Source organism: Hyperolius riggenbachi, chromosome 2 (assembly GCF_040937935.1).
Source record: "Hyperolius riggenbachi isolate aHypRig1 chromosome 2, aHypRig1.pri, whole genome shotgun sequence".
NCBI lineage: Eukaryota > Metazoa > Chordata > Amphibia > Anura > Hyperoliidae > Hyperolius > Hyperolius riggenbachi.
In genome coordinates this window covers 150151389-150169544 of record NC_090647.1, presented here as the reverse complement: position 1 = coordinate 150169544, position 18156 = coordinate 150151389, and the positions used below count along the sequence as shown (strand labels likewise).

Here is an 18156-nt window from a genome sequence, read left to right as displayed (position 1 = left end):
GATGACGTCACGTACATCATGTGACCGCGCCGTGGAAAGCACATGACGCCGACCCGGAAGCCGACCTGGCGAGGTCGGCTTCTTCAGCACTGGACGCCCGGAGGGAGAGGAGCTTCGCCGAGGGCACCGCTGCCAGGAGCTGGAAGAAGCCACAGGTGAGTGCAGTTTATTTTTTTTTTAGATGCGCGGATCTTCCCTTTAAGGTGCCCATACATCAGACGATGTATGGGCAGATTGGTCAAGAGACAGATCTCTCGCTGATCTGAACGGTATGATCACTTCTGGATTTTATGGTCTAAAAGAGGTGCAATTTTTTTTACAAGCTTTTAGACCCTACCACAGGGAACGAGAGCCTCGGATGACCAGAAGAATGGCTGCCAGCGTTTGGATCCCAGGGGAGGAGAGTTAAAAACGCCGGCGGCTACCCCAAGTCAGGCTCAGGTTTAGCTGCGGATTTCCGGCCCGAGCCAGACTTACCGCTAAGGAAGTTAATCATTAGGTTTCTTCCCATTCAATTCCCTGCAGATGAGTCCAATCTGCAGGGAATCAAATGGGAAAATTGATTCTCTACTGACCATTCAAGGTAGCATGGTTTTCTCTGAATCTGTCAAGCAATCTCTTATCTCTCTGAAGCCTACACATGCTGGACTGCACTGAGCAGAGAATCAGTTCCACAAGGTCACTTAAAGATCTGGCATGCTGGACACCGACACACGCATTTTTTCCATCCTTACCCCGCCCACTAGAAGCAGCTCCATGTGCTGCACGGTCATCCCTCCTCCCCTCTAGACGGCAGCAGCGTACACTGTTCAGCTGTAGCCAAGGGACAGATCTGTATGAGCTCCTGAGTATTAGCTCAATACCTCAAGCTGTTGTAAACACTGCTGCTATTACAGATAATTATATTTAATAACAGCGCTTACTTTGTGTTCCTAATTTAGCCTGTCATTTGTCTTAGGGCCAGAGCCCAGTGCCACAGACAGCTACTCAGCAGGTAGTGAAGGCACAGTAAGGAGGCTGAGCAGAGAGGCAGAGTGCTTCTGCCCGGCAAGGATTTATATTGCTGGCTGTAAGAGCAGTTCATAATTGTACTGCTCTCAGGATAAACATTAAAGTGGACCTGCACAGGACAGAGAAAATGCACTCTGAATGTATTTGAGAGTTTAGCATTATTCCCCCCCTTCTGTGATCAATCACAAGTGTAATTTGATCTATCAGCTGTGACAGCTCAGGAATCTCTGCTGCCTCAGCAGAGCAGCTAACTTGTAAACACAGGAGGTTAACCGTATGTCTGCTTCCATGAAAGCAGGAAGTAGACACTACAGATTTTCTATCAGCTGTAACAAAAATGTTTTTTTCTTTAAAGGTTATTATGCTGTTGGTCATCTTTTACAGCCAAGAGGAGATCAGGTCCGCTTTAAACTGAAATTTTAACGTGGCGAGTTTAATACCACTTTAGGCCTGGGACTCACTTGCAGCTTTTTTTTTTGTCAGCGTTTTGGCCAACATTTGTGTTTTGAAAAAAGTTCCCTTATTAACTTGAATTGTGACAAAATCAGCGCAAAACAGTTTTGCTGTGTTTCTCATTCAGGTGCATGAGGAGGTGTTTTTCAGAATGCAAACGCTGGCCAAAACGCTGCAAGTGGGCCCTAGGCCTTAACCTCCCTGGCGTTCAATTTCCGCAAAATTTCTGTGCAAAAAGTGATCCAATTTTCATAACTTTTTTTCCTGTAACTTGCCAAAATGTGTCAAGCAAGGGTCTAGTATACAGTGCAGGAGAGTATTGACGTGTATATCCGTCAATACCACTAGGGAAGTTAAACAGGAAATGCTCAAAAATCAATAATCCTGCTTCTGCGAAGGGCAAACACAAAACAGCTATAAAACTACACAAAGAGCCTTTAAACACCCTCTCATTTGGTGGTTCTCTGTTTATCTAAAAAACATTTGCATAGCTATTCCAAGAACTAGTACAGCTGAAAGACAAACCAAGTTACACCAGATATAGTTTCACATTGTTACTTGAATTTTACTTGTTATATAATAAATATACCATAAACCGCTCCAACTAAAAGGAGCATTCTCCTACATTCCTGATTCCGCTCTGCACAAGCGTATAATGAGGGACAATGGGCAAAGCTCAGACCACCTTATGGTACATCCCAGAACATCACATACGTATAAGACAGCAAGGATACTATAAGCAGTGTAGTGCCCTCTTCCTGTACAGACCAATGCTCCAAGCATACCAAAATAAGACGGAAAGAGCAGCAGCAATTAAACACATCCAGTAGCTCATCAGTTTGGGTATGATTTGTGAACGTGGGTGGACAGATGATGAAATCATTCAAGTCAGTGTACTTACCCTGCGGAGAAGAATCTGTCATGATGACGTCCTCATAGCCGTATTCAATGACCTGTACAGAGAATTCTGGTTGACCATTGTTGTCACACACTCTGCAGCGATAAGAACATCGGCGATGGCTATGTCGCATGCTCCAGTAAATGCGTGTTGCCTCATATCCCACAGGGTACAGGGCAGTCACACTGTGGAAGTCCTGCATTTGATGGGGCAAAAGTTGGCCAATAGCGTGGAAAACAAGTCCACCAACTCTGAACATATGGATACGGTCACCACGCTGAATGATGCTTGCAATCTGACTGACTTCATCTCGCTCAATATACACCCGTCGGAAGACTGCGAAGTTGCTCAGTTCTTGCTCGCAAGGCCCCTTTAACTTGTGCATTGGACAAAGCATGGTCTTGTCCTTAAAAAACATGCACTTGGCACGGATGGCGCAGGCAAAATGATAGACATTTGGACAGCGTATTCGATTGCAGCTGTTTGTGGCACCCGTTTTCTGGCACAGGCAACACTTTGTAAGCAATCCACGATGCAGTGCCACTTCCACATTGATAAGTGCACCACCTTGTGTCTCGTAAACCTCAGTAGACCATAGAGCACAATTAAGGTGCACCCACAGGTCAAGATCTAGGTTTAAAAGCCGCGCAGATCCATCAGTAGCTCCGTCCCCTTCCTCGTGGCAGAAGCAGCATTTTCGCAGATCTGGAGGTAAAGTGTCAGGTTTTAGGGTGGTACCAAGTCTTTCTATCACCTCACATACCTCCTTCTCACAATGGCGTGTACCAATTTTTTGGAAGGTGATTAAGATATGTAATCTTTTCCATCTGACCCCTTTCCATTTCTTTATCTTTGGACGTGGTTCCTCTATGGTTTCTTCCAAGGAACGGGCCCTTTGCTTAATTTTTAATATGTCCATTGCTTCTTCATTGTTTGGTGATGGAGGAGCAGGAGGAGGTGGTGGGGGAGGGGGAGGTGGGGTTGGTGCAGGGGGTGGAACTGGCTCTGGTTCTGCAGCAGGAGGTTCCACTGGACTTGTAGGCGATGAAACAAATGGAGAAGGTGGTGGGGATGTCTCTTCAGGCAACACAGGAAGTTGACGGACATCCAGGTTGGAAACATTATTAACATAGCAATGATTTACAGGCTTCTCTACAGTAGTCTCTTCCTAGAAGAAGAAAAAAAGTAGTTGTTTAAGGGGATTGTACCATCCAACCCCCGCAAAAATAGATATGCCAAACATAGTTCTCCAAAAATATATGCAAATCCCCCTTTTTTTTAATATACAAAATAGGTCCCTATTGGCCCCCATTTTTTTTTTCCTTTTCACCTGGTTTGGGTGCTTTCGCCTCACTGCATTAACTGTGCATTGCTAGCGGGATTTTGGGAAATGTATTTATTTTTTTAACAAGCTTATGCATGCATGCAAATAGCAGGAAGCTCCCATTTTGGATAAGGATACTATGACCAGAAGGTAATTGAGTCCCTCCTCCCAGACCAGAAGGTAATTGAGTTTACACAGTGATATAGGCATGTTGTCTAGGCGATGTTTGCTGTAGGAGGGACAGTAACTTGTGGATGTAGGGAGGGAAAATTAACATGGCGTACCTTTTAGCATCACTAAGAAACAGCAAACTTGGAAACCAGCAGAAGTTTTTCTCCTAAATATGACAGTGACCTCTAAAGACTACAGGATAGGTAAGCTAAATAAGTAATTTATTATTGGATGATTTAAAAAAAGGGGAATGAGCGGCACATGCATGAAGTTTCAGCGGGCTGAGGAGTGGCGCAAATAATGGAATCGGCGTCATCTGGGGCGAGTAGATCCACCCAGGGTTGGGGGTCACCGGCTGACGTACAAACCTGATTACTAGCTGAGGCGGTGGTTATCGGCTGCCTCAGCTGATTTAAGTCAGCCGTGTGTACGGGCCTTTAGTAAGGACAAAGGAAACCGTGCCCTGTTGATGTAGGATTATGCAAATTCTAAATGCAAATGTATGCAGCTTAAAAAAAAAAAAAGGAACCACTGAAATTTCACCTTGGTGTGGTTCGACTGGTCCATTTTCAAGCTGAATTAATTTGCATACAAAATTTACATAATCCTGCATAAACTCGGAACCATATCCATCTCATTGACCATCCCTACTTATCGCCCAATGCTTTGCCATAGGGACATTTTTGATACTGTCTCTTAAGATTCCCCCATACTGCTATGGTGGCTGTGTAGCACACATTTTACTATGAAAAGATTAGAAGGACCAATAGGCATCCCACTGTGTAGCAATACAACAGCAAATGGCTAAAAATACTATAACATGCACATTAATTGTATTTTCACCTCTTAATTCACTATTTGTTTCATTTTTCAATACAAGTTAAACTAAATCAACTTCATCCTAAATCTAAAGTTAACAAGATACTTATAATAAAAAAGCCACAACTGACTTGTGTCAAAAGCGTAGCAATATCCAGGTCGCTCTTGAGTGTGTAACCAGGTAATACAGCATCAAGTTGCTTCAACCAGTCAGTGCTGTTCTCCAGCTTTGCAGGCGGTGATTTATCCTTCTCAGTAGATTCAGCTGCAAAAGAGGAAAAAATACAAACAATTGTACACATGTATTTTAAATGTTACCGTTTTTGTCCTATAAATGATATGAAACATAACAGGAAACGGGAAGCTAGTAAAATGCACTTTAATAGAACTTATTTGGAGAAATAAATGAATTAACTACCGCAAAGCTTTAACCGGGCTGTGGAGTCGGAGCAATTTTGGGTACCTGGAGTCGGAGTCGGTTGTTTAAAAAACTGAGGAGTCAGAGTAAGATGATTTTTGAACAAAATCCACAGATCTGGTAAGTATTAGACAAAGGAGTTGGAGTTGAGGAGGCGGAGCCATTTTGGGTGCCTGGAGTCGTAGTCGGTGGTTTCATAAACTGTGTAGTGTGATAATTTTTGTACCGACTCCACAGCCCTGCGCTTTAAGGTCTGGGACCCAGTTAGATTTTGCAGCACTTGCCAGCATTCAGCAAAGCACTGCAATAATGAAACCTTATGGAGGTGGTCCTACTCGCAGCATTGGCTACAGTTGCCAAATTGTGATGCCTCAGGAAATCGGGGTGAAGTTGCTGCATTTTTACGATGTGGCAAATCGCAGGCACTTTACAATTTCCCGCTACCCAACAGAGTTTAGCTTTTTGTAGCTGCACTTCTCTTTTGAATTCACAGACACAGAATATTTATATCACGCTTTTCTCCTGGCGGACTCAAAGCACCAGAGCTCCAGCCACTAGGACGCGGTCTATAGGCAGTAGCAATGTTATGGTGGCCGTACATGGTACAATAAAAAACGTTTTTCAGATCTTGCCACAGATTCTCGATTGGATTTAGATCTGGACTTTGACTGGGCCATTCTAACGCATGGATATGTTTTGTTTTAAACCATTTCATTGTTGCCAAGGCTTTATGTTTAGGGTTGCTGTCCTGTGGAAAAATTCAAGGGGGCCGAATACTTTTGCAAACCACTGTAGGTAAATATTTATGTCGTCACTGTTCGGGGGGTCGCAACATTGGATTGTCGGGGCAGAGGGCGACAGGGGAAACCTCATTAGGATCCAAAGACTTCCCCCCCCTCCCAAGGTGTGTGTGTGGTCCAAAGGCTTCCCCCCTCCCAAGGTGTGTGTGTGTGTGTGTGTGTGTGTGTGTGTGTGTAGGTGTGTGTGTGGTCCAAAGGCTTCCCCCCTCCCAAGGTGTGTGTGTGTGTGTGTGTGTGGTCCAAAGGCTTCCCCCCTCCCAAGGTGTGTGTGTGTGTGTGTGTGTGTGTGTGTGTGTGTGTGTGTGTGTGTGTGTGTGTGTGTGTAGGTAGGTGTGTGTGTGGTCCAAAGGCTTCCCCCCTCCCAAGGTGTGTGTGTGTGTGTGTGTGTGTGTGTGTGTGTGTGTGTGTGTGTGTGTGTGTGGTCCAAAGGCTTCCGTCCTCCCAAGGTGTGTAGGTGTGTGTGTAGGTGTGTGTGTAGGTGTAGGTGTGGTCCAAAGGCTTCCCCCCTCCCAAGGTGTGTGTGTGTGTGTGTGTGTGTGTGTGTGTGTGTGTGTGCGTGTGTTCCAAAGGCTTCCCCCCTCCCAAGGTGTGTGTGTAAGTGTGTGTGTGTAGGTAGGTAGGTAGGTAGGTAGGTGCGTGTGTGTAGGTGCGTGTGTGTAGGGTGGAGACTTTACCGTATTGTGTAAGTGTAATGCAATTTACTTTGAAGGCCATCTTTAACGTCTGCTTACCTTCAGTGGAAGAATCACTGGGCTTCTTAACCTCTACATTAGTTTTCAGACCACTGTCTGGGAAAAGCACTTCGTAGGAGTTTGGTAGCTTGATACTGAGCAGACCAGCAACAGCTGCCACCACACTATTCAAATTCTAGAGATGAAACACACAAAAGCTCAAAATACAATCGGGAAAAAGCAAACTACATTTTCACCAGATAGACATTGCTTATTGTAAGTATTTACTTCGATAAAAATCCTTCAATCTGTTAAATATTGATTTTATGACCAGAATTCCTTTCATGACCTTGGTAGACCAATTACACACCTTTGCGGCTGCTGTGGACACTGTCAGCATGACGGAGACTTCCCTGCCTTTGCCTTTATCCCACAATACAGGTCCTTCTGCTGCAGTCAGTATCTTATCGGAGCACTCAGGTGGAGTAGATAAAGCATCCGCAGGCTTCACATCTGGAAACACTGTTGTATAAAAACATTAAATGAAAAAAAAAAAAAGTCGTAAAAAAAGGAAAATGCAAATTTAGAAGTACAATTTATTCAAATAAAAAATAACTACTATTTCTCTGTGGCAAAAGCGAATGAGGAACTAACCAGGTATGGCACAGCGAGGAATAAGTGGTATGACCGGGGATAAGGCTCTGTCTTCCTCCTCCTCTTTCACGTCACATAAAGAAGGGAACCGTTGTGTGTCCTCGCCAAGAATGCTTTCTGGGGAGGAAGCTGGAACAATGCTGTCAGGAGAATCACTTTCTTCATCACTCTCCATCCTGAGGAAACAAACCAATAAGAATTCTCTAATCTTGCATCGTGTCATGCACATCACAACCATTTACATGCAAAGTCAGCAGAGTGCATCAGGCAGGTTCTCTCACCTGACATCCTCACTCTGGTTGTGAGGGGGAGTGGGAAGAGCAGCCAGGAGGTCCAAGTTGCGCTCCTCTGAACCTACAAAACAAGCAGTAACAGTTAGATTTCTTATGACAGAGGTGACCTAATCCTGCACAGACATGTAGCAACAAGCAACAGTAAATGGAGATGTACCTAAGCACAATACAAGGACTCTACACTTAACTGTAAGAAACCACAATAAATGCATATACACAGGCATAACATTAAAATGGCAAAGACTTTCATATACTGACATTAAAGGACCATTATTGCAAAAAAAAAAAAAAAAAAAATAATTGCAAAATTGAACCACTTCACCCCCAAGGGTTTTTACCCTAACGGACCAGAGCAATTTTCATCTGTTAAAGGGAACCTTAACTGACTATACGCGTTGCCGCATTCCGCACGTGTAGATATGTGGCAACGTGTATCTTTGTACGCGTTGCGGTCCGCAACAGCGCTAATTGCAGTAGAGAATGCATCCAATAATACGCATGGCGGCAGGCCGACTGGTGAGTCGTCAAAAACAAAACTAAGTGACAGCGGGGGACTGGAGGATTCCAGAACGGCTCCGAGGGCACAGGACTGTTGCAGGGGGCTGGTAATAGCCCCAGGTAAGTGAAACTCTTTACCCCCCGTTCAGTTAAGGTTTCCTTTAATGCTCTTCCCTTTCATTTGCCAATTACTTTTTCAATACTTATCACAACAAAATGATCTATACCTTGTTTTTTTCCCCACAGATTAGGCTTTTTGGGGGTGATATTTATGTTCTGTAATTACCGTATTTTTCGGACCATAAGACGCACCTAGGTTTAGAGGACAAAATCCAGGGGAAAAAAAATATACTAAACCTGGTGCATCCATGGAGCAGTGGTGTCTTATGGAGCTTTACATAGGTTAGTTAAGTGTCAATTGCAAAGTGCAGCTACTGTTAGTAGCAATAGGCAATGCAATCGTCTGGATAGTTGGCCCTGATATTTATCAATGAAGCTTAGTCCCATTCCAGCATAACATAGTGGCACCAAGCCACAGGATTTCACTGAAAGTACATTAAAGCCCAAGTATGCAGAACAGCCTACATTGTCAATCTGCAGTTGCAGAGCATTATAACAAGCACAGGTGCACAGTTCCAACTGCTGAGGCCTGTGACCTAGCTGGAACACTATGCAGAAATGGATGTAGCGAGACAGTGTGACACTCACCACCCTCAGGGCCAGATGAACTTGTAGTGGAGTGATCCCATCCCTGCAGACCTATGCGTGGTGGTGGTAGTGGGCTACCGTCTATGAGAAGCTGTTTAGCTGCATCTGTGTGAACGCTGTCTCGCTACATCCATTTCTGCATAGTGTTCCAGCTAGGTCACAGGACACTTGCCGCTAAAACAGGAAGTGTGGCTACACGTTCGTCCCAGCAAAGACTCTCACAAGCCACATGCGTCCCAGCTCTCACGGACCACTCGCCGCTCAGACCAGGAAGTAAGGCTACTCATGGGAAGTGGGTCCGTGTAGAGCTCCGCCCACTGAACGAGGAAGTCTCTCCAGGCTGCCGCTTGATCGCCAGGTATGTCCCCGGTCCTATGATCCTTCCTCCGCCCCAGAAACACGCTGTCAAGCCAGCAGGTTGCGGCGTTACCTGGCTACTGCTGACCCTGATGCTGTCTGCCCAGCCCAATCAGAAACCAGCATGGAGCCGGGAGCCAATCCGATATGCAACTCCTCCCACTCCAGTCTACCGCTCCACCAGCATAGGTTTTGAAGGCTCTTTAGGCGGCACATGCAGGCGTCCATCCAGCCAATCATATTCCTCCAAACACGAAGGCAGATTTACAATGAATGCAGCGGGAGCTGAGCCCGGGGGAAAAGTGGAATCTATGCAGTAAATAGCACGGAGAACTCAGGTCGCCGGCCAAAGATGAATGAATTGTCGCTGGACATGTAAGAGCTTTTGTTGGTGGGACATCTGGCACACCTTCGGACCATAAGACGCACAGACTTCCCCCCCCACACACACACACACACTTTTGGGGGAGAAAAAGTGCGTCTTGTAGTCCGAAAAATACGGTACTTTACTTTATATGCATTTTAACCACTTAACGACCAGCTAACGCCCATAGGCATCAGCAGGTCTTAAGTGGGTTACCATGGAAACGGCCAGCGGCCTTTCCACGTCAGTTCACGGAGGGTGTCTCCGTGAACAGCCGGAGAGCCGCCGATCACGGCTCCCCGGCAAAATGTAAACACGCGGGGAAGAAATCCCCGCTGTTTACATCATACGGCGCTGCTGCAGCGCCGTAAGGCAGATCGGCGATCCCCGGCATCTGATAGGCGGAAGCCTATCCTTCAATGCGCAGGATGGAAGTCCGTCCTGCGCATCACGTAGGAAGAGGGAGTTAAGCAGCGTGAGGGCGGAAATGGCTGCGGAGGGTGGCTTTGAGGAGCCCCCCCCCGCAAAACGCAGATGGCCGGCGGCGATCAGACCCCCCCCCCCCGGCAGGACATCCCCCTAGTGGGGAAAAAAGGGGGGCAGTCTGATCGCCCTGCCTATTACCCGATCTGTGCTGCGGGCTGAAAAGCCCACGCAGCACAGATCTGCCAAAACTCGGCCGGTCCTTAATTTAAAGGGGAAAAACAAAGAAAAAAAAATGAAAAAATACACAATTTCTCCAATTACATCCCCTATAGTTTTAAAATAAACAATGCCACCATACATAAAACCCACACATTTTATCTCCCTATGTTAAGTAGAACATTGGGAACAAGGCACAAAAAAATGTTTTCAAAAAGACCTTATAGTTTTTGAGAAAATCGATTTTAAAAACGATGTTTTAAAACGTCCATTGGGCCATTAACAGGGATAAATTGGACGTTTTAATACTACTGGTGGTCTTGAAGTGGTTAAAATACCTAGGTATAAGTAGTATATTTCTCCCAGAGTAAAATGCACTACAAATTACTTTTATTCTAGGTTTGTCGCTCACAGTAAGTAGTAACAATCTGACAGGTTTTGAAGTAGTCCACTTCCTCATGGGGGATTCTCAATACAGTATTTTCTTTATTATTAACAAAGGCACTCCCTGTAAAATATACAAAGATGCCAGCCATCCTCCTTACTCGTTTGCACACTATTTGCACACTGGGCTGAGCAACTGCAGTTCAAAAAGTGATTTTGTAAATAAAGAAAACCCCGAGAATGCCTCATAAGGAGATAACTAGTCGAAAAACCTGTCAGATTTGTTTATAAGCCAATAAAAAAAAAATTCTACTGGATTTTACTCTGGAACAAATGTACATTTATACATATGCATAAACATGCATTTTAAATCTTAATTTTTTGTGATAGTGGTCCTTTTAAATGTGAACATTATCAGCCAACACCACTTTCAGAACGTTATATAACATTTGGGATTAGTACTTGAAATATGCGGTATGGTAACTTTGGAATAAAGAGCACCTTTTTTGACATCAGTTTCTGCACTGGCTTCAGCCTCCTTCTTGGCTTCACTTAGCTCCTCAGCGGCCGTCACACCATTCACCATTTTCTGCTGCACAGACGGCGGTGGAGTCGGAGGCAGAGAAGACGGTGGCGTAGGGGGATTGCTCAGGTTGTTCTTTAAGAAATAAAGCAAAGCATTTTCAGTGAACAAGAATCAGGATTTTGAAAGATATCTAAAGCAAACCTGAAGCAAAAAAACAAACAAACAAAAAAAAAAAACATGATATAATGAATTGTATGTGTACAACAGCTAAGAAATAGGACATTGATAGCAACGAAGAGTCTTGTGTTTTACAGTACAGAAAGAAAAAATAATCTTCAGTTATCTATGCAAAAGATCTTCACTGAGCTATTCGACCCAGTGGTTGAATACAGTCCTATTTTCCGAAGCACTGCAACAGCCAAGAAACAGTGAGATAGCTTCTGATAAGGTTCTACTACAGGAAAGTGCAAAGGATCTTTGAATCTGCTTTGTTTTATAGCTTAAAAGAGAGTGTGGGTTCTAAACTGCAAATATGACAATGATGCAATGTAAAAAAAAAAAAAAATCTATATAACTGAAAATAAAAATATGAGACTATTTTCTTTGGTACTAATGTTCTATTTGTTATCCATAGTACAATACACACTTCTGATTAATATATTATACACAATAGAGGATCCTTTCAAAAGCATTAAAACATAACTTAATTCATGAATATAAAATGGCTGTTTTGATCATGACTTTATTACATACACATGGTGGATTGTTTTTAGTGTCTGTCCACAGTAATCTTTATTCAAAAGATTTTTTAGACATTCTGTGGTTTACAACCCCAGACCATGGATAGATATATGCTGAATTACTTTTACATATAAAGAAAAAGACCCCCCACTAAAGCCAACATGTTTCAACTCCCTAAAATGGAGCTGTCGTCAGGGTTAGATATAAAGTGCTTAGGGTGCTATGTGCATAGCATAAGGAAAATCAGCATTACAAATACATGTCAAGAAAAACAAAAAAGATGAGATCTGTGCTCTCTAGCAAAGTCAGCAGACTTTACATCTAGCCCTGACGACGGCTACATTTTAGGGAGTTGAAACATGTTGGCTTTAGTGGGGGGTCTTTTTCTTTATACGTAAAAGTAATTCAGCATATATCTATCCATGGTCTGGGGTTGTAAACCACAGAATGTCTAAAAAATCTTTTGAATAAAATAGATTACTGTGGACAGACACTAAAAACAATCCACCATGTGTATGTAATAAAGTCATGATCAGAACAGCCATTTTATATTAATGAATTAAAAGGTACGTTTTAATGCTTTTGATAGGATCCTAATGCTATCCATAGTACACATACAATTCATATAAGGTTCTCTTTTTTTCCATTTCAGGTTTGCTTTAATAGGAACCTAAAGCTAGGCTATTTCCTTTTAAGCAATACCAATTGCCTGGCTATCCTGATGATCTCTTTAGCTACAATAGTGTCTGAAGCACACATCTGAAACAAGCATGAAGCTAATATTGTCAGACTTCAGTCAGAAACCCCTGATCTGCATGCTTTTTCAGGGTCTATGGCTAAAGTATTAAAGGCAGAGGATACGCAGGTCAGCCAGGGAATATACATTGTTTAAAAGGAAGTAAATATGGCAACCTTTATCTCTCTCCTGCTTTAAGTTCCCTTTAAGTAAACTTAGAAATGTGAAAGCACTACAGCAGGGGTTCCGCTGTGTGGTTTCCGAGCAGTGAGAAGGCTTGGAACCCCGCGGCTCCCCGGGTGTATGGGGGCATTGGGGAGCCTCCCTGTGGCACTCCTGGATCGTGCTTATGTAGCATGAACTAATCCCCGCAGGGCAACTGCTTTGCGGTATTAGTTTTAGACCCTGCATATTTTGGCATGCGAAAGCAAATGCATATTTGCATGAGCAATGTCTCGTGATTAGCCAATTAGGTCAAATTTGCAAAGCCAGATTTGCCAGGTTTACTTGGTGTTTGATGCACACATAAAATTCTCTGTTGTAATACTTAGAAATGTGCTTAGTCAGTTACAGATACTTCCTGATCATCATTGACTAGTAACTTTGTCCTCTGAAGATACTCGAGCAAACCAGTTTGTTTATATGTACTTCTTTACCAGCAGCCGGTTACAATACCAGTAATACTTCTGCTTGCTGGTATGTCAGTTTTCCTGTGCCGTACCTTCGGCCCATGGCTGGTTTTATCTACATATCTAACCTGACTCGCATATCTGTGATCAGCTATGTGAACCTCAGGTCTACCCGTATATACTCAAATACAAGTCCACCTGGACTCAAAGATTTAAACCTCTTAAGCTGGAATTTTTAATTGACTCAAGTATACGTCTACCCAGCAATGTTAATGGCTGCACTTGGGGCTCAGGAGGGGTTAATGACTGCACTGCATACAGTATTGCAGCCATTAACCCCTCCTGTCACTTTAGTGCAGCCAATAACTTCTCCAGGCCCCCAAGTGCAGCAATTATTCACACCCTTCCCTGCAGCCCAGTACTCCACTGCCCCTTTCCTTGTTAATTGTTGTGGCCAGGACTTTTAGACCGGTTTTCTTGGCATTTCCTTTATCAAGATAGTGTCACTTACCACTGGGAATATTGCTGCAACTGGGAATGTCACTAATCGTACACACATTACTCAGTGTTGCTCGTGACTTGTGTACAAGTCAACCCCTATACTTTTGAGTCAGACCTATATTTCTAGACTTATACTTGAGTATATATGGTAATCACTCCTCTGCTGATCACAGATGGAACACAAAGGGCTTAGACACACTATGGCCTGGTGCACACCAAAAACCGCTAGCAGATCCACAAAATGCTAGGAGATTTTGAAACGCTTTTTCTTATTTTTCTGTAGCGTTTCACCTAGCATTTTGCGGTTTTGGGAACTTTTTTGGTGTAGTAGATTTCATATTTTGTTACAGTAAAGCTGTTACTGAACAGCTTCTGTAACAAAAACGCCTGCAAAACCTCTCTGAACTGCCGTTTTTCAGAGCGGTTTGCGTTTTTCCTATACTTTACATTGGAGGCAGAAACGCCTGCGCAATCCAAAATCTGCAGCAGCCCGGGAGTATGCGTTTCTGCAAAACGCCTCCCGCTCTGGTGTGCACCAGCCCATTGAAATACATTACCCAAGCGTTTCCACATCCGCAAGCGGATCGCAAAACGCTGCCGAAACGCTCTGGTGTGCACTAGGCCTAAAAGCCATTTTCTGAGTGCTTTTTGGCCTCCAGAGCTTTCTGAGAGCTTTTTACAAAACACTCCCATTTACATATTAAAATCGTGGTGCGATTGTGGTAAAATGGCTTGATTTTACCGCCATCGCAATTTTAATTTATACCAATGGAAGCATTTTTTAAAATGCTCTCAAAGTTTCGGAAGGCCAAAAAAGCGCTCAGAAAGCGCTTATAGTGTTGTCTGAGCCCACAGCATGGAAAGCAATAGGGAGAGAGGTAAGGAAGACTAGTGTGGGGAAACTATGACCTGCAGGCAGCAACAGCACTTGTACTTGAGCAAACTGGCAGTAAAAGAGAGACATCTGCAAAGAAGCACAATTCTTCAGGATCTTCTACTTTAAAAAAGACAAAAATAGTAATGCATATTTTGATCAGGGTACAAAGAGTTTAACTCACCTCAATTCACTAACCTTAACTCCTGTCTTTAATAACTCTTCTGAGCTGTTTTACAGTTATCACCATGGTGATGTAATTGTGATAACTGTAAAACAGCTCAGAAGAGTTATTAAAGACAGGAGTTAAGCTTAGTGAATTGAGGCCTATTTGATGTTATACAATCCCTAACTGCTTAGAGGATAACTGCACAGTTATCTTTGTGCTGCCACGCCCCCATACCAAGTTCCCTTTATATACTTAATGGGCCGGTACGACCAAGTGTCACATGTGGGGACCAGTCTACCACGGCAATAGTGTATGTACATGTGTCACCCAAGGTCACAATCATTAAGCAGCCTGGATATTTAAGCCACAAGCAGCAGCTAAAGATGGCCATGCACTACTTGACTTGGCCGATCAACCATCCGATTTGATAATTATTAACGAATCAGATGAAAATTGGTGCTGCCAAGAGCATACCCGATCAACTATGCAATCGATCGGATGTGCTTCAAGATGTCAGGCCGTTGTGGTCGATGATGTGCGTAGCAGTAATGGCGAAGAATATTGTGATGAGCAACAAATGTGTCAAAATCCCCAGCGCTGTTCCCTCTAGTGTATAAATGTGCCCCAGTGTGTGCATTTATACATTACCTGTCCTATGTCACCCACCGTGTGGTGCCCATCCGTCTTCTGCTTCCTCCTCTTCCATTTGTGCTTCACAGGCTGCCAGTGTATAGCACAAATTATTCCATCAGAGAGAGATCTGTCTCTTTGTCGAATCAGCCCATCATTGCTAGACGTACTAGATGTATGGATACTTTAAAGTCTATTGCTCTCTTTGGAAGCCGCTCCACCATGTGATCTCTCCTCCCCTCCATATAGTAACAGACTGCGTTGCTCTGCTATAGTGGCGTGAGCAATCAGTACAGTGGGGACAGCTCACAAACTGTCGCCGGAGGGATTGATCCCTTTAGACACCAAGCACTGTATATGTTAAAGTGGAACCGAGATGAACCATTACTCATTGCATAATTGTGTTCCTTTCCTAATGTTTATAGGGCATTCCTCAAGCCAAATACTTTTTTGTTTTAATACTCTAATTCCCTATAAACTAAACAAGCCTCGCCCACAGCTTTTCAGAGAGCCTTGGCATTTTCAGACAGTAGCAAGGGCTCATGGGAGCTCAGTCTGGGCAGGAGGAGGGGGAGGTATTACTAGCCAGAGATTTCAGAGGCAGAGGGAAGGAGGGAGGAGGAGAGACGATTAGGTTTTTTTCACAGGCTGAGTGCTGAAGATGGATATAATCTTGCATGTGAGTAATGTTTACAAACAACTTGGCTGCTGTCATTGTATCACAGGAAGAAATAATCATATTCTATTGAAGCTGTTTGCATCTAGATTTGCTGTGTAAACTATCTAAACTTTAGATAAGATATATAGACAAGTTACTTATTATCCAACAAATTGATTAAAACGACAATTGTGGACAGCGCCATCAAAAGTATATATTGGAGTATAGTAATAGGAGGTATGTGCTAAGTGGGTAATAGGACATCAACCAAACAAAAAACAAGAAAAAGAGCCCACTAATGACAGCACCAAACCACTCCAAAATAATTCAAAAAATGTATAAACTTTATTGACAAATGGTAAACATAGTATTAAAATCAATTAAAAATCACCCAAGGTGATTACAGCGGTACACATAGGGGTCACCAAATTTATATTATAATACCTCTCGAAAAGCCTCAAATTTATGCCAATCATACAATCAAAAATCACATTATATAAAGGCAAAAAGAGTCCATACCACTGAAAGTCATGTGTAAAACTAATAATAAACATAAATAAATTAAATATATATATATATATATATATATATATATATATATATATATATATATATATATATATATATATATATATATATCACACAATCCAAATTCCATATATCTACCATCAAATTAATGATGATTGAAAACCACAAGGTGAGGTGAATCCTACTCTATATAGAGTTATTGCACATAAGTATGACAATCCTAGAAAGGGACAACCCTAAGACCACCGCTGTGCGCCTTAATACATCTCGCGGGCTCTACCCGCTTCAGGAGGGGCCTCTGTGTGATATATATAGATATATATATATATATATATATATATATAAAATTTATTTATGTTTATTATTAGTTTTACACATGACTTTCAGTGGCATGGACTCTTTTTGCCTTTATATAATGTGATTTTTGATTGTATGACTGGCATAAATGTGAGGCTTTTCGAGAGGTATTATAATATAATTTTGGTGACCCCTATGTGTACCGCTGTAATCACCTTGGGTAATTTTTAATTGATTTTAATACTATGTTTACCATTTGTCAATAAAGTTTATACATTTTTTGAATTATTTTGGGGTGGTTTGGTGCTGTCATTAGTGGGCTCTTTTTCTTGTTTTTTGTTTGGTTGAAGTTACTTATTATAGTTAGTTTTTATACGGAACAACAGTCCTTGGCAGAAGGATATCTGTCATTCGATTATAAACCCAGTTAGGTTTTAATTCACCACACGTATTCATACAAGTACCTTGCTTAGTAGCTGGGTGTAGTAGTCTGGAATACTATCCAGGGCTCCATTGCCGAATGCACCTTTTAGTGGGCTTTTGCCGTTAACTGGACTACTGCTTCCAAATGGTGCAAACAAGCTAAAGTTGGCTGTGATGGAAGGTTCGATCAGTGGTAGTAGAGAAAGCTCCTGCAAAACATCATACGACTGTTCGTCATTGCGCACAATTACACATAAAAACAGATAAATTTAATGCTATAGATCTAGGCAAAGTACTTTTGTCACCGCCTGTATAGGAGAGCGCTTCAGACTCCCTTTAAGGGTGTAATGTAACAGCAGACTTACCTGTTTCAGCTGCTTTACAATGGCTTCTGGAGATTTTAGGCTGTCCTCCCTTCTAATCTTCTTACGGGAATTTGGTACCTTCTCATTAGTCTTTTGTGTCCTTTTTGGCTTTGGTACAGCTTTTTTTGCACAAGTGTCCTAAATAAAATAGAAATGTAAGTGAACTTCAGTAAATCAAATAAGAAAAACACTGTAAAACCTTAAAAAAGGACCACCAGTGAAAGGTGTTTTTTTTTTGTGGACAAGATATTGGCGATAGATAGCATAGTGTCTTATAACTTAAAGTAGTGTAATGTGGCACAGTGGTAAAATGTCCTGTTTTTTTTAAATCCTGCACAAAGCACTTGCGACACTATATACAAAAAGTTGAACCAATTGGACCGAAATACAAAACCATGTCACTCACCACATACGTAATACAAGTGTCAGATAACTGGAGCAGTGCATCTTTCTCTGGTGGTCTCCATGCCAATTACTTACTGACTACTAGGGATGGTCAATGACATGCAAATACTTCTAGCTTGATGCAGGATTATGCAAATTGATGCTGCTTGAAAATGGACTCATCGAAATCCGTCATCGTAGAATTCAATTAGACCATTTTCAAGCTGCAA

The 18156-nt window shown here is 42.6% G+C and overlaps 1 protein-coding gene across 4 annotated transcripts in view; it reads right to left on the bottom strand.

Annotated features, from left to right (window-relative positions):
• KMT2D (lysine methyltransferase 2D) overlaps nt 1–18156 on the bottom strand; it is a 193523-nt gene that overhangs the window by 12284 nt on the left and 163083 nt on the right. For all 4 annotated transcript variants that reach the window (XM_068267678.1, XM_068267680.1, XM_068267681.1 and 1 more), the window contains exons 39-47: nt 17543–17680; nt 17219–17386; nt 10967–11123; nt 7501–7573; nt 7220–7395; nt 6936–7087; nt 6626–6761; nt 4808–4941; nt 2366–3530 (exon numbers count right to left, since the gene is read on the bottom strand). In XM_068267678.1, the coding sequence (XP_068123779.1) occupies nt 2366–3530; nt 4808–4941; nt 6626–6761; nt 6936–7087; nt 7220–7395; nt 7501–7573; nt 10967–11123; nt 17219–17386; nt 17543–17680 (2299 nt within the window). The remainder of the gene's footprint in view (nt 1–2365; nt 3531–4807; nt 4942–6625; nt 6762–6935; nt 7088–7219; nt 7396–7500; nt 7574–10966; nt 11124–17218; nt 17387–17542; nt 17681–18156) is intronic.